This window comes from Triturus cristatus, chromosome 1_1 (assembly GCF_964204655.1).
Source record: "Triturus cristatus chromosome 1_1, aTriCri1.1, whole genome shotgun sequence".
NCBI classification, from domain to species: domain Eukaryota; kingdom Metazoa; phylum Chordata; class Amphibia; order Caudata; family Salamandridae; genus Triturus; species Triturus cristatus.
This window is the reverse complement of record NC_140579.1, coordinates 1,284,434,591-1,284,458,981: the sequence shown is the minus strand read 5'-3', so window position 1 is coordinate 1,284,458,981 and position 24,391 is coordinate 1,284,434,591. Positions and strand designations below refer to the sequence as shown.

General features: G+C 45.2%; 1 protein-coding gene across 1 annotated transcript in view; it reads right to left on the bottom strand.

The window, feature by feature from the left end:
* KCNH6 (potassium voltage-gated channel subfamily H member 6) overlaps positions 1–24,391 on the bottom strand; it is a 786,325-nt gene that overhangs the window by 97,048 nt on the left and 664,886 nt on the right. Inside the window, 2 exon segments of the mRNA XM_085652606.1 lie at positions 11,914–12,094; positions 16,344–16,443. Of these exon segments, the coding sequence (XP_085508732.1) occupies positions 11,914–12,094; positions 16,344–16,443 (281 nt within the window).

The following is a 24,391-nucleotide window of genomic DNA, read 5'->3' as shown; positions in this document are numbered from 1 at the left end:
TCTGGGAATGAGTATCACCTTTGTCAAGTCACAGGTGTTACCTGCCAGTCTCTTGTAAACAGAAAAAAACATTCTGCTCTTCTGCTATTGGTCTGTTCGAGTGCCACTCACTCTCTGCTTTCATCCTTAACAGCATATAACATGGGACAATGGATCAGCCTACTTTACCCTTTGACTTTACCCCAGTGAGTGAAGTAATTTGGATTGATTACATGTGGACTTCCGCCTGAAAATGAGTTCACTTCAGTGCCAGGCTGGCAGAACTGCATTTTAGTTTTCCATTTTCTTGTTTTATAGAGTCGTTTTCACTTTCCTTTTAAAAAAAAAATATTATTTATTTTGATCTAATTATGAACGTACTTCAGCTCCCCAGGGGGTGCTACTGAGCCGCTCACTTACTGATCATTCATCTGAATTGCCACTGCTTCTGACCCAGCTGTCTTCTCGGAACTGCACTCACATATTTAATAACTGTTTTGCTGTTTCAAGGTGGCCAGTGTGTTCTAAACATTGCGGTCAAAGGTAGAAATGTAACATAACAATAAGCGTTATACAATACTGTTGCAAGATGCCTGTTGGCTAGTATGTTTCATTTTATTTTTTATCACAAGCATACACGTCATGTTAAGCCATTTTTCTTTTTTACTACTTTTATTTTTTCTTCCATATGCTTCTTGAGTTTCTGTGTACGTTTTTCTGTGGATGGCCACGTTGCGGAATTCTAGAATTAGGTAGGGGAGTAAATACATTCAGTAGCATAAAGATGAGTGACTGGGTGCATGTGTACTGGCCTATTCAGTTAATATTCAAGTGACTGAAGATGTACTTTCAGCAAAAAGCCAGATTTATTCTCATGCCAGTGCTTGTTCCATATACATTCTCTACTAAGGTTTTGCTGGCACATTCTTTCAGACATTTGCTGTCCTTTCTGTTCTGGTCCAACCCCAACCATTTGCTCTTGCTTTTTCTATTTTGTAATAATTGATTCATGTGTATCAATATGCTTCTAATTTACCTCTCACCAGTCTGTAGTCACCCATTCACCTTTACAGAGCCTTTTTTCAGTTACATACTAGGTCTGGGTGAAATGTTAAATAATCTGGCATAATTATGGGAATTTCGTGTTGTGCTTGAAGGTCTTGAAAAATCTACTTTCCCACTTGCTATGTCGAGTCACATTTTATCAGGGTGAGCTATTTTGTTTGGGCCCATTGGCCCATTCTAGCGAGAGACTGTGAGCTGGCAAAGAACAGGTCTTTTGATCATTTAGAAAGTGAATGAGCAGTAAATATGCATTTGAATCCTATTTTCATCTTGTCAGATTTGCCCTGGTTGCAAAGACAGAGGTCAAATGTCAGCTTGATGTCTTCTTACAAATTGCTGCTTATTTTATCCCAGAGATTGGTGTTTTACTTTTCATACTCTGACTGAAAAATTGGAGGATTTTGGAGAGTGAACTGTCTGACAATCCTGCTGAGGTACAGGGCGTGTGAAATGAAAGGTCGAAGGATGTCCGTTGTTTACTAACACACAACATTGTATTTCTGAAGTGTGATGGCAGCAAAGATTTAAATAGGATCAAAACAAATCTGAACATTTTTTTACTGATGTGCAAATGATAAATATTTGCTGAACCCTGATTTCCACACATTATCATTTGTACGCTGAATAGATTTATCAATAAAGTTGCATGTCAGTGGGAACGTTTGTAGACAATTTAATGGAAAATATGCTGTGTAGAAATGAGTGTGCTACAACACCTTGCTTTAGTAAGATATTTATTGAAAGTGAGTGTTCAAACCTGAACTGATAAGTATTCTCACTCCCATCCTGATGGCAATGCTATTAGTGAGCTAAGAGGCTTGTCAGGTGTAAAGTGTATCTTACATATTGGCTAGATTCTTATTATATATGGAGCAAATGTCTAGTCAGGTAAATCAAATGAGATTTTGAACAGCAGACATGTTGAACCCGCATATTTGAAGGTGCTCTCATATGTGAGAATTTAAAAAAAAAAAACGGCAACTGCCTGGATCACGCAAGTTGAGACGAGTTTATGGGTCCGGCACATAACAGTTAGGTCAAGTAGATTATTCAAGTCACTAGACTTGCAGGTCTGGAAATATTTTTGGGATTTTTCAAGCCTCGGCTTGTTATGCAAAATTCCCGGAATGAGACCACTTTGCCACAGCACTAATTACGCTGCACTTTGCAGCAAAATTATAATGTTCGAACAACGCAAATTGTGGTGTTTCCACTTTTTAGTGTTTTTTTTTTGTTTTTTGTTTTAGCCCAGCATAAGTTCCTATGTCAACAATTGTCACACAGAAGCATTTTCCTGCTCTGGTATTTACTCCCCTAGTACTTGTTTGATCTTTGTTCTCCTATAATCCAAGCCCCAGTGTTCCCTGTTTCTGTGTGATACACATATGAACAACCCCAGCTAATTTTTATTTGGTGCCATAACAAAATGTTAGTCAACCTGCAAAATCTGTCTAAGGGGCCCTAACATACCATTTAGGTTGCCACCTCTCATATATTAAAGGCAGTAGTGGCTGGCAGAAAGGTGGAGGGTGGGGGGACAAATATTTATTTTTAAAACAAAACACTTGCCTCCTTGTGCCACGGCCGACTCTGTCTCTCCTCTGTTGTTGCAGAAGAGTCTGGAAGCACACAGGCTCCCCTAGGCCAAGTGGATCAGCGCTCAGATGGGGACTGGGGGACCTGGGCATTTCCCCCACCAGGCTGTGTAGTGCAGCCTGATAAGGAATATGTAAAGTGCTCATGTCAGTTTGGTCAGCCTGAGAGGGCCGGCCAAGCAGTCATGCCCACTTAGTGTGCACAGTCCACTCTTCCCTGAGCCACCCGACCTAACCCAGCCTCGCAGCAACGAAAAATGTAAAGATAATAACCTTGTTATTATCATTGTTTTTCCCTTTTCGGCTGCTCTAAGAGCAGTGGGTCGACGCTCCTCCGCCTTAGCGTAGGAGCCGCCCTGATAGGGCCTGAGTAGACATGTGGGCCCCTTGAAACGCATGGACTTGGTATGCCCATTTTTAGTTCTCGCCTAGCGATGCAGCGCATGCGCTGATCGCCTTGGCGAGATCTACTGTTGCTGCTTTCTGTGCCGAAGGGGGACAGGAGATGTGCACGTGCCCAGACAGGTGGTGTGCACGTGTACGGTTCGCTAAGCGCGTGCATGGTGCGCTTTCGCTTACATTTTTTTTATCCAGCGCACCCTCTGCAGATATACTCAGACTGAAATGCTTCAGCGTTTCAACGTCGGGCAAGGGGTCACCTGATACTGAACGCTGCACACATCGCACGTTACATTTGTTACTCGCTGGTGAGTCTGGAGCACTGTCTCTTCATCTTTTAAATGCTTTTGATTTTCCGCGCGCTGTTCGCGCTTTCAGTTTCATTTTTGTTTTACAATGGCAGCAGCTGCCACCACACCACTCGCGGGTTGCTGCCCTGAAGCAATGGCGGATGCACAGAGGCGCAGGACTCACTCGACCTGGACGCAGGAACACTTCACATGCGCGCAGGCAGGTAAGCTCTCTTTATTTCACAGGACACTCGTGGCATCGGTGACTGTACTCTCTGCTTGCCTCAGGCTCTCTAAACATGCAGAAGGGACGGGAGAGGCTGCAGGAATTGCATGCACCATGTCACGTCTCTGTTGCATGAAGAAAGCTATTGGCATAGTAAATGAAGTGCTAGTCGGAGGTTCAAAACTGAGCGTGGTAATCACATTTTTTCATGCTTGCATGTACGATGAGCGTGCTTTAAATAACAGACATTCCCCAATTGGCTGCATGTAATATGCCAGTGGGCTAAGTTGCTCTTCTGTGCAGCTTACCTGCTTCCTGTAATTGTGCTAGTGCGGCAGGAGCCGGTGCCGGCGGCCGGAGATGGGTCGGAGGCCCAGAGTTGCTGGCTGTCTCACTCGACATGTTGCTGCTTCGCAGGTATGTATTTCACAAAAGCAGGCTGCTGCGGTGACAAGCGTCTGTGCTGCTCTCTGCCCTCACCGTGCTAGCAGGGACTGATGGTGCCTGTGGCTACATTTCCAAACTGTCGTAGTTCTCTCCATGCGGATTCTCTATCTTTGAGAGAGTGGTTTCAGATCAACAAAAAGGGTGTGATGTTGACAATGTTGCAGGGGACACGCGGGAGCACTGGTTTTCTGTGTACAACATAATTTAAAGTCAACAATAGTTTACATGCCAGAACGGACAGCCCCAGGTATATGTTTGAAGGGACTCATCTACAAGTCCCAGAAAGCACAGTGTTATTGGTTAAAATGCCAGGAGTATCAGCTGGGGGCTGATGGTGTTACCCATGGCAATGGAGAACGTAGCTCATGTGGCAAAACAGCTTGTATATATATTTTTAATCCCTGTCCTATATGAACCCCAAGCTTAGAAAGACACAAAACTTGACCTTGTCATTATCCAGACCTGTTGAATGTTCTCGTTCATATGAAGTAGGGGAAAAACATTCTATAGAGGAATAAGCAGCAGGCATTGGCAAAGCCAATAGGTCTGACTGTAATTTGCTAAAGCATGCAAAGGCAGACCTGGAGAAATACAATTCTGTATACTATTGAGAAAACATGATCTTGAGCCGGTTTTAAAGCACACATATATACTAATGTGTGAAAGATGTACTTTTGAGTGCAGGATCAAGGTGCATAATAGCAACATTTTGTACTTATTAACAACAGCACGGGCATGGAACACTTGGGTGCCAATTACGATCCGGTAAAAAAAAATCCTGTACGACTCGTATCCGGTCTTTTTACCGTACGAATCGTACAAGTGCCGTACAAACTGGCAATCACGATTCGCATGGTAAAAAGTCCATACGAACCGCCTTGGGAATTATTCCCCACACGTCCTCGGGTCGGAAAATGTGTCCGACACGTCCTCGGACGATTTACCGTACAAACGTGAAAAGCGAAGTCCGACCGGGGAATCACGATCCGTCCCGGGCGTCCGAATGTACAACCGTATGGTTAAAAGACCGTCCGCACCGAACTCCAATAGCAACCATGGAGACGTCCAAACAGGAGCCCGGTACGCGCCGTACCCCACCCCAGCCCCCGCATGTACGTGCCGTACCCCCCCCCAGCCCCCACATGTACGCGCCGTACCCCCCCCAGCCCCCGCATGTACGCGCCGTACCCCCCCAGCCCCCGCATGTACGCGCCGTACCCCCGTGTATGTACACCCGAGTAAGTGTCGAACCCCCCCGTGTATGTACACCCGTGTACGTTCGAGTCGTACCCCCACCCGTGTATGTACGGTGCGTACCCCCAGCGCTACGCGCTGGGGTACGCACCGTACATACACGGGTGGGGGTACGACTCGAACGTACACGGGTGTACATACACGGGGGGTTCGACACGTACTCGGGTGTACATACACGGGGGGTTTGACACTTACTCGGGTGTACATACACGGGGGGGTTCGACACGTACTCGGGTGTACATACACGGGGGGTTCGACACGTACTCGGGTGTACATACACGGGGGGTTCGACACGTACTCGGGTGTACATACACGGGGGGGTACGGCGCGTACATGCGGGGTCTGGGGGGGTACGGCGCGTACATGCGGGGGCTGGGGTGGGGTACGGCGCATACATGCGGGGGCTGGGGGGCGTACGGCGTGTACATGCGGGGGCTGGGGGGGGTACGGCGCATACCGGGCCACCTACACTGGTCGTTTCGCGCCGTACTTCGCTTTTCCGGCACTTTTTGGGTGCCGTAAAAATATTGCAGTCCGGACTGCTGTCGGTTCGAATCGTAATTCCTGGGTCGTGAAACGCGGCCTGAGAGCGTCCCGACGTCACGTCGGCGCATTCCCCGGATCCCATTTGTATGTATCTTTTCGTTGGTCGGTGTTTTGTACGACTCGTACGGAAATGGTGTTTCTGTGCGAATCGTACTTGCATGTTTGTAAAGTTTTACGACCGGGTACGAGTCGGACGGAAAAAATCCTCCGTCCGACGGTTCGTACCCGGTTTTTGCCGGATCGTAATCGGCACCTAGGTGTCACCACCACGCTCCTTCTCTTCTTTCGCTCAACTATCCTACATACAATTTGACTCCCTCGGCTCTTTCTGCTTACACATACGCTTCTATACTTTATAGCGTGCACTTTCTTTAAAAAAAACACTCCACTGCAAATAAAACCACATAAACAAAAAACAGTGTCATTTATAACACCAATAGCTCTAACTTCACAAATGCGAGACCTAATGCATTGCAAATGCTTGTTTCTGGATGTGGGGAAACCGAGCCCGATTTTACAGACCAGTAATTCCAGGAGGTAAAACCACGTGAGGCCAAACTTTGACCCCAGTTTTCTAACATATTTTTTTTCTCTGTCAAAACTATTGTTCCCTTTCCCTACTTTACCCTTTCACTGCAGACCTACAGGCTAGCCACTGTTCCCATTTACCACATGCTCAGAGCTGGCGGGGGAAACAGGGTCTAAGTGAACTCTGGAAGTTGCAGGCCTCATTCACTTTGGTTGATCCACACCTGTTAGAATCCGGGTTCTCTGGTTGGCACAGGTAGGTACTTGTGTAAAGATTTACTTTGAGCTTACATCCAACAGTGGGGACTTTGAATTTTCTGCAGAAGCCCTTCAGCTGGGCCTTGGTGTAGCTCTCTAATCTCTCTTCTTCCCATACCACGTCTTCAGTTTCAGAGATGAGGGATGCTGCCCTTTCCACAACAACTGAACCAGGCATGATTTCTTTAACAACCGTCGATTTCCAGCAAAAATGCGAATTAGAAGTAAGTGGTTGCGCTATTGGTCTGCCTTCACTATGTGGCGTTCACCAATCACTGTGTATGTATCACAAATGCAAATTCGTAATCCTCACCGCTGACCACCAATATTAGAATCCGGGTTCTCTGGTTGGCACAGGTAGGTACTTGTGTCAAGCAGGGAACCTTTCCTCTAATCAGGGTAGGGGGGTACACTCCAACAATAACCCCTGCTCACCCTCTAGGTAGCTTGGCGCGAGCAGACAAGGCCTATCTCAGAGCGTTCAGGTTAAGCATTTGTGAACACACACACAGTAACTCAGTGACAACCCCACAAATGGACTCCACAATGGGATATAGAAAAATAATACTTTATATATATAGTTTAGGTTTAGCACAAGACCAGATAACGTTTAAATGGCCCACAATACTTATTAAACAAAGAGTTCTTGGTTTTAGCGTAGTTTTAAAGTCTGTGCGCTTCGTTCCTGTCCGTACGCTTCGTAAGCGGTAAAAACTGCTTGGGAACGGGTCTCACACGCACTGTAGGCGCTTCGGGATGAAGCATACACCCTATGGTGCGAACAGGCACAGTACCTTTACTTGGTGAGTTCGTCACGGATGCTGCGCTGACGTCAAGCGCGATGTACGGTGCGTTGTCCTCCTGGTGCGATGCGTACTACGGTACGTTAGACCTTGGGCGTGCAGGGCTTCAGGGGACGGTGCGTAGGTACGGTGCATTCAAAGTTCGTCGCGGCGTTCGTGCCGTACCATGCGATCAGCAATCTTGATTAGAAGCGCTGGATACAAGCGAACAGTACGCTCTGCACAGGGGAGACGTACGCAACTACCGTACGCACCGCAGCCTTTCCAAAGCAGGGGAAAGGAGCGTACGCCGGCAGTACGGTTCGTAGGGGATAGTAGCAAGTACGGTTTGCAGTCCTTCCGTTACGCTGCGAGCTATGGCTCGTAGGGGCCTGTTAGTCTCGTTGCTCAGGCTGGACGATACCTTCCTTTGCGGTGCGAGCTACGGCTCGTAGAGGGGCCTTAGTCACGTTGTTCGGGCCAGACAGCGGGATACCAGCTTTCATGGGGTTCGCTGCGTTCAGCGAGACGTACACAGCAGATCGAGTCCAAGATGCGGGGAAAACAGTCCATTTTCCAAGGCGATCTCATGGCGGTGAAGTCCACTGGTCCTGGGACTTCGTTCAGGGGGCAAGCTCACTCACAAGCCCTTAGAGATCTTCAGCACAAGTCAAATAAAAGTTTCTTTGGTCTTTTCTTCCTCTTCTTCAGCAGCAAGGCAACCACTGCAGGCCAATCCCCCAGGTCAGGGACAGTACTCCTCCATGCAGCTTTTCCAGTTCCTTCAGGTCGGACAGAGGTTTCTTCTTGGCAGGACAGGATCTAGTTTCTTAGGAGCAGAGCTCCTACATTTATACCACAAATCCTTTGTTCTCTCAGGCCAGGGGGCCCTTGCCTAGTTCAGTCCAGTTCTGGAGCACTTTGTTGATGCAATGCAGGCTTCTTCTTTCAGGGTGCAGGGCAGAGCCATCAGACGCTCCACAGGGGGTGGAGCCAGCATTGTGGTGGCAGAGCACAGCCCTATTCAGAGTCCAGGTGTACTCCTCCCACCCATCTATAGGTCAATCTTTCTATTCACCACCAGGCTACCTAGCCCTGCCCATCTGGGTTTCCCCAGCCCTGTCACTCACACAAGCCAGACAGCAGATACACATCACGCAGAGGCGGGCTGAAATGGTTAGGCAAGCAAATGCCAACCTTCTAAAAGTTCTGAGTGGTGGTGGCCCGCTTTGTTAGCAGGTCACGCACGGGTTGCACAGCGTATGCACTTTGGTATTTTCAAATTAATACTCATCAACCGTTATAATCCAATTTTTATCAAGTTTTATTTCTTTCCTTTTAAACATTTTTTATCCATTTGGTGAAGACATCACGTCAAAAGATGAAATCCGTAACGTTTTTTGGTTGTTAAATTCCGTGTATTGCCCATCCAGGCCTATACATGAATATATATGAATTTCCGAATATCCACCAGATTCTGTACATTTTCATTACTCAATGCATTTCGGTTTTAGCAAAACCTTCCTCAGGAGTATCTATGAATTGTAAAGATGTATATGTTACGATCACATAACATGAAACCCATAAAAAATATATTAGTTTAAATTGTCTCTGTCTTAACAAATAAATTACAAAACATACTGATTAAATCACCTTCATAATCACCCAAATTAAATTGCGTGTGACCTACTGCATGAATCCCCAGATTCTCTCCATAATCATGACTTCGACAACCAAGTGCTATTTAACCCCCACCCCATTAATCAACTGCCTGTCAAAAACAATCCTTCACCAACTTAAAATCTTCCGTGCCTGATTACCCGAACCTCCCTTCCTCTTCATTCCTTCCCCTTCTCTGGTTTAAACACCCTTAACCATTCCCCTTTAGCATACCTGATGTAAGAATTCACGGCGCATCAACCTCCTCCTTCGTAAACGTGAATAAATTTGGCGCCACTCTGTTACTCGTCCCAATTTTTAAACTGTTGTTACCCGCCCCTCCTTCGTGATCATAGGTGTAAACCCACCACCTGTTCTTTCACATCCCACCCCTCAGTTAAGTACCTCTCAGTGTTAACCAACCACATGATCTTTCACATTTCACCCCACAGTTACGTGCCTCTCAGTGTTAACCAACCATATAATCTTTCACATCTCACCCCACAGTTACGTGCCTATCAATACTAAACAGTATTCACAAAATGTTGCTAATTCACTAAAAACCCTTTGTATCCAATTTACCATCATGAATCAAAACAAATCATAAACAAATCTGCAATAAAGAGTCCGTGTTAGTGACTTCTTCGTAATCCGAACGTGATGTGGCATTTGCAAACGCAGAATATTAAAATAAACCTTGCTAAAAGATGTACCTTATTATTCTGAGTTCAGGCATACTAAACTCGATTTTCTACCATGTTCTCTGGGTCTGTTAGGATCATAGGATGTAACAATCTTAACAGCCCATTCTGGCCTATGAGAACAAGGTAGCCTTGCAATAGTGAAAAACGAAAATGGCTGTAATTCACTATGAGGACATGCCACACACATCAGGGCTTGTCCTACCTTATGCTACAATGCACCCTGCCCTTGGGCCTACCATAGGGGTGACTAATATGTAGGTAAGGGAAGGTTTAGGGACTGGCAAGTGTGTGCACTTGTCCAGTCAGCATGTCAGTACCAGACTGCACGCAGGTTCTGCAATGGCAGACCTAGACACATTTTACCAGGCCGCTTCTGTGGGTGGCACAACCAGTGCTGCAAGCCCACCAGCGGCATTTGTACTTACACGCCCTGGCACTCCTGGTGCATTTTACTGGGGTCTGATAGTAAACCAAATAAGCCAATCATGGAATCCAACCAACATATACATTTACAATGGGGAGAGCATATGCACTTTAGCACTGAACAGCAGTGTTAAAGTGCCCAGAGTCATAAAACAGCCAACAACAGGTCAGAAAAAATGCAGGAGGAAGGTAAAAAGTTTAGGGATGACCCTGCAAAAAGGGCCAAGTCCAACAACACCTGAAAGCAATGATTTGTAAAAGAACAGCCCAGGAAGGGGCATTGCATCCTTGATGACGTGGAGTCATCTGGTAACTATAGTTTTAGTGGTCAGTGGCAGATACTCTTGGGTAGTAGAAAGAGTGAAAGACTTGTTATTTTTCAAACAAGCTTTGAAGACTTGAGCCTCTCTTTCCTGGCAATGAGGATCAATCTTGGGTGCATGCAATGATTTTTGACAATTTTTTTAGTGAGGGTTGGGAGGGAGAAGAATAAGAGACAATCCTACCAACTGAGAAAAGCAGAGGTAGAACTATACGTATATGTTCTTCTTCCTTCATGAAGGCCAACACATCAAATGGAGGAATAGTAGCAAATGTTCTCTGACCTACCATAAAGGATCTTTAGTTGAGCGTGCCATTGGCAGGAGTGACTTTTCCCGCAGGGCAAGTATCCAAGAAAATCTCATATTTATGTAATTGGTGCTACACAAACACAATTGCTCTCTTTGCAAAATATCAGTGGAGCAGAACCTGGTAATGATTGGATGACCAGAAGCGAAATGGAAATATTTAAGATCTGAGTTTTCAATATTATTTGTAGTAACGCACGTCTCCAAATGTTCGTAGGGTCGAGGCTTGGGGACCTAAAACATTAGCAACTTTAGTCAGGGTCCAGCAGAGGCATTGACCCTAAGGCCTTCATTTTAAGGCAAAACTCAGGGTGAAAGAAAGTTCAGGTCAAAATAAGGACTTGTGGGGAGAACTGGATAGATGCCCCAGTAATTCTCCATTCATTCTTGTCCATCCTGTAACGGGTGGTATTGTGCCTACCACTGGAGCTAATGGTACCACTAGCGTCTATAACTCCATAGGTGGGGAAATAGCCTTGTAATGAGGGCATCAATTCCACATAGTTATACGTTATAATTAATAAAAAAGAAAGGGATGCTTTACATCCATATTTGCTGTGGACAGTGTTTTATTAATAAATGTGATGTCACTGAGTTACAGCTTAATGATGTATTTGCCCATCAATAATGTGTAGGCAAACAGATTTTGGAGGATATATAGCTGCCTTCTACGCACCCGGGCAGAAAAATAATTTAAAAAAATAATGTGTAGGTTAGAAAATATGTTTGCAGGCAAAAAGAAGGCACTGATTAAATGAAACAAAATAGAGGCTATATCTCTGGTTAGGACACAGACCTTCTATTGTAGGCTACTTACATAGTTAATAAACAGAGAGGGCTTAGGTTGACTTAGCCTCAGCAATGGATGAAAGACTGAGAGCTCATCTTCTCTTTTGTATCATAGCACTGAATGTCAGAACTGGGAAAGCGCTGCACGTCTCATGTACCACAGCATGATGTGCATAGACATATATGTACAGAGAAATGAGAGGAGTGCTGCACTTACAGATGTTATGAAGTCGATGGGTGCTTCACAAATGGAACAACCTGGTACCCCAAAATGTATACACTCCAAAATGTATACACATGGATACCCCAAAAAGTATACATCAGGATACCCTCCTCTTACCTGTCTAACTGCACCTGGAGAAGCTCGAGCCTGGACTCTACCTCACTAGGCCCATCTTCGCAGGCCACCGGGGGATCCAGGGAGTTGTGCACTAGTGAGACATGCTGGAAGGGTTCTGGGCAGGCACTGCTCCTCCGCTCACCCCAAAAACTGAACATGTTGGGGACCTCTATTGGGGAAGCTGGAGCGAGAGAAGGAAAAAAAGAAGAAAAAAGGAGATACATCAGATGAAAGGAGGCCCGCCTCATCTCAGCCTGGCTTTGCCTCACCACCTATGATGGGTGGAAACATATTTCAGTGGTGAAAACAGAAAGGCAGACAGGAGCTGTGCAGATGAAGGACCAGAGATAGATGGAAAGAAGATGGGCAGGAAAAGGACTAGAAAGAGACTGGCTGTAGAGAGCTTTGAAAGAGCTAGAAGATAGTACGGTAGCAGTGAGAAAAAATGAGGCAGGCAAATGCAAGATGGAAAGATGGCAGGCAGGATCTAGACATACAAGAAAAGTGTAGGATGAAGATAAGTAGGAGGGAGACAGACAGAAAACATTTAAGAGGAAGATGGGCATTAAAAAAGAGGTGCAAAAAAGGCTGCCATTCGAATGGCATGAAGAAGGTCAGGAGAAGAGCAAGAGGCAGAACATCAAGGAAAGGACAGGAGGGAGAACAAGAGAATGATAGGAGGGTGAAGGACAGGAAAAGGCTAAGAATGAGACGGACTGAAAGAGAAGAGTTAAAGTCACAGAGGTGAGTGAGTTATGAGAGAGAGAGAGAGAGAGAGAGAGAGAGAGGGAGAGGAGCATTGGGAAAAGGACAGACTGGGGAAGGAATGAGGAGCAAGAGAGAAGGATAAAAAACAGAGACAGCAGATTGAAAAAGAAAGGGAGGAACATAAGGGAACATTGGGCTTGTAAGAAGTATGGGAACGTGAAAGATGCAGGAGAGGGTCGATGAGTAGGAAAATACATAGAAGAAAGATTAACGGTGGGCAGGAAGGTGATGAAGAGATATTGAAGGTTGATCCACAAAGGTAAGGAGTAGAGAAATCCAATTACAATCAAGGAGGAAAGGGGAAGGCGAAATTATGGTGATGCTAGGACTGAACATGACATGACAGACAGCGACAATGGAAGAGAAAATATATAGAACTGAGGTACAACAATGGGAAACGAGGGACTGAGAAGAAACTGAAAGAGGGAAATCAAAAGTGAATGAAGTGTAGAGGTAAGAACAGGGAATGGCTGGTACGCTGGGGTGCGAAGCCTCAGAAAAAAATACAGAGGCAGAAGTGAAGAGTACGAACATAGGATAAAACACAAAGAGAGAAGAACAAAGGACAACGAGTGGTAGGTGCCTTCCTAAAATCTCCTAAATATACTGTCTCAAAATCTTATGTGAAGAATGATGTCGTGCGGCCAATGCTTGTTACACCTACCTACGAGTATCGACGTTCACCAAATGCGTGTTTTATTGTCCGGAGCACCTCTAAGATATTCATGGAATCTTGTCCCAATTAGGGACGGTAGTATAGGTTAATAGGCGGGTAAACATACCAGCCAAGGGACTTGCTTCAGTCACTGGGCCATAAAGGGTTAAGCGAGCTTCCTTTGCGTTATTCTGCATTTGTCTGCCATCTCGGGAGGGTCGAGGGCACCATTAACAGAGGTTTATGGAGGCAATCGGTGACGTCAGCAGCTCTGGTATGTGTTTCTCCTGGATGGAGGGAGTTACTTGTGTTTTCTTTAGTGGTAATTAGGGGCCACTTGGGCCATATGCTGTAGTGTGGCTTCATTTGTACAAATAGACTGCAGCATTAGTAAGCCTCTGCTCTGCCTTGTACACCACATGGCCCCAGCCAGGCTGCCTTCTTCCTTTGCAGTACAGCAAATATTGTTACCAGAGGAACCGACGCAATGCTGGGCCTTTTTTACCCATCGACTGGATAAACCAAGCTGACCCAAGACTACAAACCCCAGAATACATTTGGCATAGTCAGTCTGGTAACCGTACAGTGGAGGTTGCCTCATCACCATACCTGTCTTTGCCCTTAGACGCCATTACTGTATCCCATGTATTTTCGAGTCCTTTTCCTGATTTTGTCATTTGTCACTCTTAACTATTTCCATGTACGTAGGTAGTTCCGTATATTTACAAAACTTTCTCGTGGGAACATTTTTATCTTACTCTCAGCCTCGTACCATTCCACATTTTATCCCTGGCCCTCTTATTCCATTCTATCCGGTATACTGGACATCTTTGGAAATCTCTAGCCTGTCTCTGTTGAGAGTACCCGAGTTGCCTTCCTCGCGACGCCCATTTCTTACACTCAGCATTGTGTGACTCTATATATATATATATTCTTTTTTTGCATTTATATAGCGCGAACTCGACCCGAGGGTATTGGAGCGCTTTACATGAGCGCCAGCTACTTTACTCAAGGATACAATTGATTTTTGGGAAGGCACGGGGAGATTAAGTGATTTGCCCAGAATCACAGGATGTTGAGGTGAGCAAGACTCGAACCTGCCTCCCCAGTTCCAAAGTCGGCAGCTGTGATCGTTGGGCCAAATCCTCTATTACAATATATGAAATCGACGCTGCCCCTTTCTTGCCATAGTCTGTTACCTTGTGAATTGTTGCTCTACACTCCTATGACAATGCATGTGGCCTGTGTGATGCTCCCAGGGTATTTATTGTTCAGCAATACTCCCCGTCACTTCTCAGTACCACCATAGTACAATTTTTCACTAAAGCAACAACAGACATAAATCAATGTAAAGCAGGCGGGTAAAAGTGTATATTTTGGGGGGGACAATAAAGTTCACAAATCTAGGTTTGTTGCCTTACAGAATAAGCATCCTCCTAATAGGGGAAGGAAACGTCGTTTTTCAGTACAAATGGACACCTGTGCTATAGGCCTCTCACCCCTACATATATGCCAACATTTTGTTACAAGAAAGAGGGAGATTGTGAGAAAAATAAATCGCGGTAATTTATTTTTCTCATTGACTAACATTGAAAAAGAGGAAAACTTAGGCGGGAGACAGCTAAAATAAAGCCTTTTTTTTGCTTATAGAAATCATGAGTCTTCCCCAGAATCTTTCTCTAGGTATGCGTGCCCATAGGTCTGCCATTGCTTCATGTGGAAACAAGCATTTGCAATGCAATAGGTCTCGCAGTTATGAGAGTTACAGCTATTGGCATTGTAAATAACAATGCCTTGTATTTATGTTTTTAAAACAAAAATAAAAGGTATTATTATTTGCAATGTCAACAGCTCAAACAAGCGTAAATGCGAGACCTATTGCATTGCAAATGCTTGTTTATGTTAGGCACGGGGAGATTAAGTGATTTGCCCAGAATCACAGGATGTTCGGCGTCATTACAGAGACTCGAACCCAGCTCCGCGGTCGAGCGCCCTAACCGTTAGGCAAACTCCTCTCCCCTTTTCAAGCATCACCTGTCTCATCGCTGTTGTTATGGCTCAGGTGTGTCTTTTCAAGATGTCAACACAAACCATGACTCTATTGTTCAGTCCGCAGCCAACAGGAAGTGTTCCACATCTATGAGTATGCAACTGGTGTCACTCTTGGGGTCAATGCCCAAAGGTGGTGAACCCTAATCAAAATGACTGTAACTAACTGAACACAGTGGTCCAATCTTCATTCAGAAACATAGTTGCAGAAACTATATTTGGCATGTGAGTACCTGATCTAGGACCTCTGTATATGTTCCTGGTCTAGAAATTATGTACACACAGTGCGCAGCTAAGATTTCATTATGCTCATGGCCAAGCTTTGGTTTCTGTATACAGTGTATTATTTCAAGTTTCAGCATCTGAGATCAGTGTGAAGTTTTAAATGTTTTACCTAGCTTGGCTAAACTCAGTCTATGAGTCCAGTCTATTTCCTGGGATTCAGGATAATGGAATTTCTGAGTGACAAGTTAAGTTCTATTGTATATTTACAACCTATGTTTTTTACTTATTTGTATAGTTGCTTAGCCATAAAGTAGCTGAGTCTAAAAATGATTGCGGCATACGCACTTAGTCATTGATGCTAGTATCTGAGCTATGGTTACTGTATTGTGTCTACCCTATACTTGTACATCTGAGCTCAGCTCAATATATGGATCAGCAGTAGGCGTTGTTTGTGCATCTTAGTTCATTCTAGACTTCTTGAATATGTGCTTGATTTTTTAATCCATGAGGGTCTGATCATAAGGCTCAAGGTTCATTTGAATACCTGCGCCTGTGACATCTTTATAGGGTAGAGGTCATGCATGTGTGAATGCAGACACTGCACCATATGCTCTCCGGTAGTTTTTTACTGACGCAGTTAAAGTTTTCTACTGTAGGTAGTAAAGGGTTTAGGCAGCAAGGGAAGAAGAGCAGTGCCACTAGCAAGAACATGCATGGAACTTTTTGTTCTTACCTGGTTTGTTCCTCCAGCGTGAGGCTTGTTTCCGTTTCTTCATCCGCCGGTAGTTGCACTCATAATCCTGACTCAGAGGAGAGCGTGGAATGCTATCTGCCTGATAAAGGGAAGCATCAGGAACATAAGTGGAGATATGATTTTATGTTCTCTTTGAACCATGGATAACAAAATACAATGAGTGAAATCAATGGCTGCCTACGAACTAGGCTTTCTCAAGTAACAGTGACAGACAAAGTCAAGGACTCTGGGTGCAATCTGACCTTAACAGCCACAGAGGAGTAGTCAAAGGGTCTGTAATGCTAGGGTGGGCGCAACATCCACCATCGACAGTCTGCATGCAGGTACCTCGCAAAATCCAGCCAATCAAAATGCCTGCAAGCTACAGATTCAAACTCCTTTCCCTTCATAGGGAAATCATTTCAAGAGTGACGTTCAGCATATACTCTGGGCTGTAAAGTGGCATTGCTCGATGTTAGAGGTAGTCATTTACATGTATTTATATAATGTATGTTGCTGCCTTAAAATGGAACGACGGGAAATTATGCAGCGCATCAAAAGAAATAATCCTTAAATCCATTGCATCAGTGGAGAAGTACACATGCAATGTCCCAAAACAAGTAGAAAACCTTACAGACACTGTGGCCATAAGGATGTTAGCAAGTTGACTGAAGAATAACACATTAGGTCTATCTTTATGTGAGAGTAAGGCAGTCTGAGAAATCCACACTTTGGAGGTACCGCAGGTATAATGAAAGTGTTTGTCATCAAAAACTTAATACCCTATTTCTCCTTCTCCTAAATACTATGGGCTTCGAAGACTTCCTATTGTTAGTTCATTGTAGCCCTGGTGAGCATGATCATGCGAGGTCAGACGAGATTGCCTCAATGCGATTGACCAAATATTCTGCTGACCAATGAAACTTATTTGAAAATTGCACAGCCTTCTTTAAGGTACTTTTTTCCACCATGGCTCTAATTATATGAAAATAATACATTTCATGTTGATTTACACCCTACTGGGTTGAAGAAACATTATGAAACTCTTGTACCAAAGAATTTGCAGGCTGTGAACAATCTCAACACATCTCAAGCAACTGACAGAAACCGAGGATCACATACATATAGTCACTTGCTGCATCTGTCCACTAGGAACACACCTGGACAACTTTATAATACCTGAAAACGTTGTAGTGCTGCTGCATAATTGGGTAGAATGCTTTCGATGATAAATATATACATTTTCTGGTTGGTCATCTTTAATGATTAGCCAGTCAATGATTGCTACAACTCCTGTGTGTACACAAAATTCTGCTCTTCCCAATTCCCACCTTTTTGCACCGGTAGGACTGGGGTAAAAAAAGTTCAATGTATAATTCTATAGCAGTTTGCTCTTGCAAGGGAACTATTGCACTATGTCACTGAACTGTTTACGAGTCAGAAGATGGCAACTCCTGTCACAAAATGGCCCCCATTTCTTTTACCCGAGATGTGCCTCTTATGTGACTGCTGCTCTCACACAATCAAACACTCTAATTGGAGGTGTTTATGAGACTATGGGGGACAACTCTTCACACGCCTCGATTAAAATACAAAAACAAATCAAACAAGGGATAAGAAACATTAGTTTTTAACCTGTAGAAAACAAATATTTCCAATGATTATGTAGTGATTGACTCCAGGCTGGTTGTGACGTTTCAGGAGTATTTATTGTAGATCAATAGTACATCAGTAATACAGCAGTAATTCAGCCCCACCAGGAGCAGCCAGCCAGGCGCTCAGCCCTTCTCCAACTGCGTAATTCATACACCAACATTCTATGTTACATCATATCTAGATGGTTAAACTGGTGAAGCAGTGGATGACATGAACAGCATAATAACCAAGATACTACATATCCTCCTTTCTTCCAGAAAGAAAACAGAAAAGAGAAATATAGAATCAGATGTAGAAGCTAGAAGAACAAAATAGAGAGGAGAGTACAAGAGTGAAACCAAGCAGAGGTAGAGAGAAAGAAAGCAACCAAACATCTTAAAGAAACAGATAAACAAAATCTTATCCTCCTTTCTTTATATAAATGAGAGAAAGAAATAAAGAAAAGAAAGAGAAACCATCAGTGAGTACTCTCTGTACACCAACTGGCCAGGTAAGTATGCGAGAGAGCAATACACATCAGGAGAAAAGAAGATGACAGAGAAGAAGAGAATTAACTTATACAACTCTTTCTTCTCCATAATATAATAAACCATTGAGTTAAAATATAGAAGAGTACTGGGCTACAGTGTAGAGCATGGGTACTCACAAACTTTCTCTCGGGGGCCAAATTTACAGTGTGGTTTGTGGCCGAGGGCTGCACTGGTGGGGGCGGGGTCAGAGGGGGAGGGGCGGGGCTAAAGCAAAAAAAAATTGTGACCATGAGGTTGAACACAGGTCCCTGCAGCAGACGCCTTCGTCAGCCACCAGACCCGGCATACCCACAACTCTCTCTCTCCCTCCCCCTCCCCCTCCCTCCTCCTCTCCCTCCCTCTCTCTCTGTCCCCCTCCCTCTCCCTCCCTCCCTCTCTCTCTCTCCCCCGTCTCTCTCTCCGTCTCTCTCCCCTTGTCTCTCTCCCCTTGTCTCTCTCCCCCTGTCTCTCTCCCCCTGTCTCTCTCCCCCTGTCACCCTCCCTCTGTCGCCCTCCCTCTGTCGCCCTCCCTCTGTCGCCCTCCCTACTCTGTCACCCTCCCTCCTCTGTCGCCCTCCCTCCTCTGTCGCCCTCCCTCCTCTGTCTCCCTCCCTCCTCTGTCTCCCTCCCTCCTCTGTCTCCCTCAGACTGCGCCTCTCTGTTACCCTCTGTCAACCTCTGTCACCCTCTGTCAACCTCTGTCAACCTCTGTCGCCCTCCCTCCTCTGTCGCCCTCCCTCCTCTGTCTCCCTCAGACTGCGCCTCTCTGTCACCCTCTGTCAACCTCTGTCTCCCTCCCTTTCCCTCTGTCACCCTCTCCCTCCCTCTGTCTCCCTCCCCCTCCCTCTGTCACCCTCTCCCTCCCTCTGTCTCCCTCCCTCTCCCTCTGTCACCCTTTCCCTCCCTCTGTCTCCCTCCCTCTCCCTCTGTCACCCTCTCCCTCCCTCTGTCTCCCTCCCTCTCCCGCTGTCTCCCTCCCTCTCCCTCTGTCTCCCTCCCTCTGTCACCCTCTCCCTCCCTCTGTCACCCTCTCCCTCCCTCTGTCACCCTCTGTCTCCCTACCCTTCCTCTCCCTCTGTCTCCCTCCCTCCCTCTGTCACCCTCCCTCCCTCTGTCACCCTCCCTCCCTCCGTCTGTCACCCTCCGTCTCCCTCCCTCTCCCTCCCTCCCCCTCCCTCTGTCTCCCTCCCCGTCTCTCTGTCTCCCTCCCTCCCTCCCCCTCCCTCTGTCTCTCTCCCTCCATCCCTCTGTCACCCTCCCTCTGTCTCCCTGCCTCTGTCTCCCTCTCCCTCCCTCCCTGCCTCCCTTTGTCTCCCTCTCTCTGTCACCCTCCCTCTGTCTCCCTCTCCCTCCCTCCCTGCCTCCCTTTGTCTCCCTCTCTCTGTCTCTCTCTGTCTCCCTTCCTCTCCCTCCCTCTGCCTCACTCCCTCTCCCTCTGTCTCCCTCCCTCTGTCTCCCCCAGACTGCGCCTCTCTGTCACCCTCTGTCAACCTCTGTCTCCCTCCCTCTCCCTGTCTCCCTCTCCCTCCCTCTGTCATCTCACCCCGTGTGTGTGTCAGCCCTCAGCCCGGCTGAGATAGCTTCCCAGCGCGCACACACAGCCGCACAGAGACAGATTCCCAGCGCGCACACACAGCCGCACCCGAGTACTTCACAGGTCTTTAAAAGACCATTTACATGTTAATAAAGCTTTGTTGTATTTCACCTCTTAGGCCCCTTCATCTCCACTTTGACAATCACTGGATTCCCCCGGCCCCCACAGAGCAGAGTCTCAGAGTCCGGGATGCTGCAGTGTTTGCTAACACTATTTTTTTATTTTTTTTTTAAACACAGGTAGGATGTCTGCAAGGTCCGCGGGCCGCCAACAAAGGCTTGCCGGGCCGCTGGTGGCCCGCGGGCCATACTATGAGTAACCGTGGTGTAGAGAATGAAAAGGAAAACAGAGTTGAGAGAAAAACGCCCAGTCTAATGTGAACCAATGCACTATAGTTAATGGACAAGAACCAAACTATACACCCATGTGGGTAATAATATGTACGTGCAGAGGCAACCACAAAAGAGGTCTATACAATGCACTAAGTAGTGAAGGTGTAAGACCGTGAAATATACCTCAACTGGAGGTCTATTGATAATGCACCAGAAAATGGGAAAAACCCAAAAACACACCTCGCGGAGAGTCAAGAAATGTGCATGCATGTGCGGGACAACAGTCCGCGCAACGTGTGAAAATTGAGGTAAAATTGTGCACTAAAATAAAAGAGACGTACCTCGTAGAGGGGTCAACGTTGTGCACTAGATTAGCGGGAGAAGAACCCATGTGAAACACCCCGTGAAGAGGTAAAAAACAATGTGCACTGTAACAAATGGGCAAAGAACCCATAAACAAACCCTGAGACACCCTATGTAGAGTAAAATGTCAACGTAAGCTAGGACTGAAACCTAGACATTGTGCACTGTGTGAATGTAAAGACTGTAGACACCCTATGTAGGGTAAAATGTAAACCTATACATTGTGCACTATGTGAAGGTACAAAAAGCCATACGACACACCCTATGTAGGGTAAAACATAAAATTGCTGTGCACTGTTGAGAAGTAAATACCATTGAGGTCATTACTTGTGAACTGAACAGATGGGACTGTAACCCATGTGACACCCCATTTGGAGGCAAAAATGTTGTGCACCATAGAGGTGGGAATGAAACCCAAATAACCCAAGTGCGAAAACAAGGGATAAAATGTTATGCACCATAGTGCACAAAATGGGGAACACCCCATAGACACCCTATGTAGGGTAAAAAACAAGGACGTTCCTTGAGAAGGAAAATATAAAGTGTGGCATCATTATAAAATGTGTTGTAAAGGTTGATTATGCCCAATTGACTCTGCACAAATTAAAATAACATCACCTAACTGGTCTAATACTTGAGCATACATCAAAACACTAATACAGTACGTATACTCTAGGTAAACCAACCAAGACTGAGCAAGATGCGAAACGTATGGATATGAAATTCCTAGTGTAACCGAACTGATGAGAATTAATGTCTCCAGGATGAGAAAGTTGTCGCTCCCATAGTTAGATACCTTATTCCTCCACTGGTCGTTAGGCAAGACAAACCTTGGAAATGGCAAAGTCAAGTGTCTCACAGTCGGATCCAGGAAGTTTAAAAGAGGATCACCAAAAAGAAACAGAACCTGCAGAGCAATAAAAGAATCCGTTGTACCGTTGTACTGAAGCACGAAGATAAGCAGCAGGGATTCCATCAAGATTACAGAGAAAGAAGGGGGCTCCGAAGTGTAGGTGCTGGATTCAAACATAAGACGGAGGCACGTTCCTGAATCTGAGCCAGATGGCTCACGGTACACTAGTGCTCCCCAAGATATCTCCAACAGAGGAGGAGCACGCGTCACAGGAGGACCATGACGGACATCGCAGGACCGCAAAAGAAACAAGAGAGAGCGTGCTGATAGAGGCTTGCGCTAAAGTTTTAAAAATGTACATGGCAGTTGAAAATTGCGGCGTTGCAAAACAACCTCAATAATGAAAGAAAATGTCTCACACTTAGAAATTATCGCCGAACTTAAAACGCACCTTGGAGAAATGTGAACAACTATTTTCTTTAATGAATGTGCCGTTAATGTAGAAAAGAACATAATAGGGCACGGTTTGGTAGTAGATGCTTGATGAGAGTTTGTTAAGTGCTCAGTTTGTAGACTTGAGCATACTTTGAGAGTAACTGTGTGATGAAAGGCATGATGTGCGTAGTGTACAGAGTGCGCAGAAATGTAGAGGGTTGAATATTATGAATGGGCAGGCACTGTAGATTAAAGCCAGTAACCTCACAAGGTTTGCTGAAAACACCTCACTCTGCGCAGGGAACACAAACTCAGGCAGTCAGAAATTACCTTGCTTGTTGAGGCTCTGTAGAAACAAATGTAGGCAAGGAAACTTGATCTTGTGAGGCACATGCAGGAACAGGTTTGTGTAGATACGGATGTACAACACAGGAGACAAAAAGCACAGGCAGCAGTTGATTACCTTGCTTGTAGAGACGCCGCAGACAAAGCAGGCACACGCTTAGGCTGCGGTTGAAACAGACTAGCTTTTGAGGTGCTGCATGCATTGGAAGAACAGACCTTTTCACACTCTATAGGAACAGCAGGCAGAGACATGAGCTGCTGCATAGAGACTGGAACTGGCACTTTTGCGTGGAGGGCGACCGATGGGCGGTTACTGGTGGGGCTGAAGTGTGCCAGTAGATGAGTAACCGCAGCTGTAGTTTCAGAAGTAGCTTGAGGTTGAGAGTAGGTATTCCAGACTTAAAATTGAAGGCTTCAGAGGTAGCAGACGCAGATTCTTTGGTTCAACTCTTCGCCATAAAATTGTAGTGATTGACTCCAGGCTGGTTGTGACGTTTCAGGAGTACTTATTGTAGATCAATAGTACATCAATAATACAGCAGTAATTCAGCCCCACCAGGAGCAGCCAGCCAGGCGCTCAGCCCTTCTCCAACTGCGTAAACAGATTAATTATTCATTACAGCCCTCTGCGTCTCTTTATTGTTTTCACATCTGGTTGCAAATTTCCATTGGAAAAATCCTATTTATCACCGATTATATTGAAAGTGCACAACATCGTGGAGTTTTTTTTTCCACATTTACTTTCTTCTTCTTGTCTCCAAGGTTGTTTTATAAAACAGAACTCAGAATCTACGGGCTGAAGTACAAACCTGTTTGGTGGTCATAAATGCAGCGATTCGCTAAAAAGGTGTGTTTGAAGCCACAAAATAAGTATTTGTACGTACTGCTTTCATGTTAGGAGTCAGTAAACTTTTACAGACTATTACAATGGAATTGCAAATGGCCACCGATTTGCAGTTTGGAAGGGGCATGTTGTAGGCTTCCCTTATATATTGCGTATCAGTAGGTGATGTATCAATAATTTGTGACCATATTCTGGCCTCAAAATATTAAAAAATTGCTGACATCTAATTTGAGGAGATAATGCATCTGCAAAAAAAATGATTTTTTTCATGTTTTTGTGAATTAAGAAACAGTTTGTAGGCTACTGCCAATAATCAAACAAACGTAAAATACTATTTCTTTTTAACTGCAAGTCGTTTCCTTGTAAGTAAACAGGCTGATTTAATTTTTTTTTAAAAGAGTTTACTTTATTTAAAATCGATGACAGGCATAGTGGTCTTCTGACCACAGCAGGCTACCATCGCTGTGATGGTGTCTATTTGGAATAAGTCACAATATCTAAGCTAACAGAAGGATTTTGCGACCTGACCTATTAGTACATAGGTCTATTCACAAAGTTCTGGTCGCAATTTGCAACCAGTGTTTTGTACATCAGACCTCTAGGTCTTAATGTGCAAAGCCTTTTCGGGGTTGCAAAGTGTGCAGTTAATAAAATGTTATGGATTGGGACGACACCACGTGTTTTGAGTTTGAAATGGCTTCCCAATTGCAAAGTACATTTCACAACTCATTGAAATCGAAAAGTGGCTTGAAAGGGGCGTCCTCCTCTTCCTTCCAATTGGCTATGGCATGTATGATTGGTTTGCACCAAATCAGATAACTATTCTTGAAAAGGAGTGGTATCCCTTTGCACAGTGGAAGCTGTCCCTGAGAGACACTTTCAGTTGATAATATGGGCCACCAATTTCGGGAACAGCATGCTCCCGCAAATGCTATTCACTGAATATCATTTTTTTTAGGTCTTGCCTACGCAGCGCGCATGCGCTGTATAGGAAAAAAGACCTCTTCTAATCTATTCAGTTTTGGCCCCAAAAACGTGCACGCATTGCATTGCTTTCAATGGCAACGCGTGCACGTTTGGCTTGCGGGAGCAAGCTTTGAACCCATATGGTTCCTGC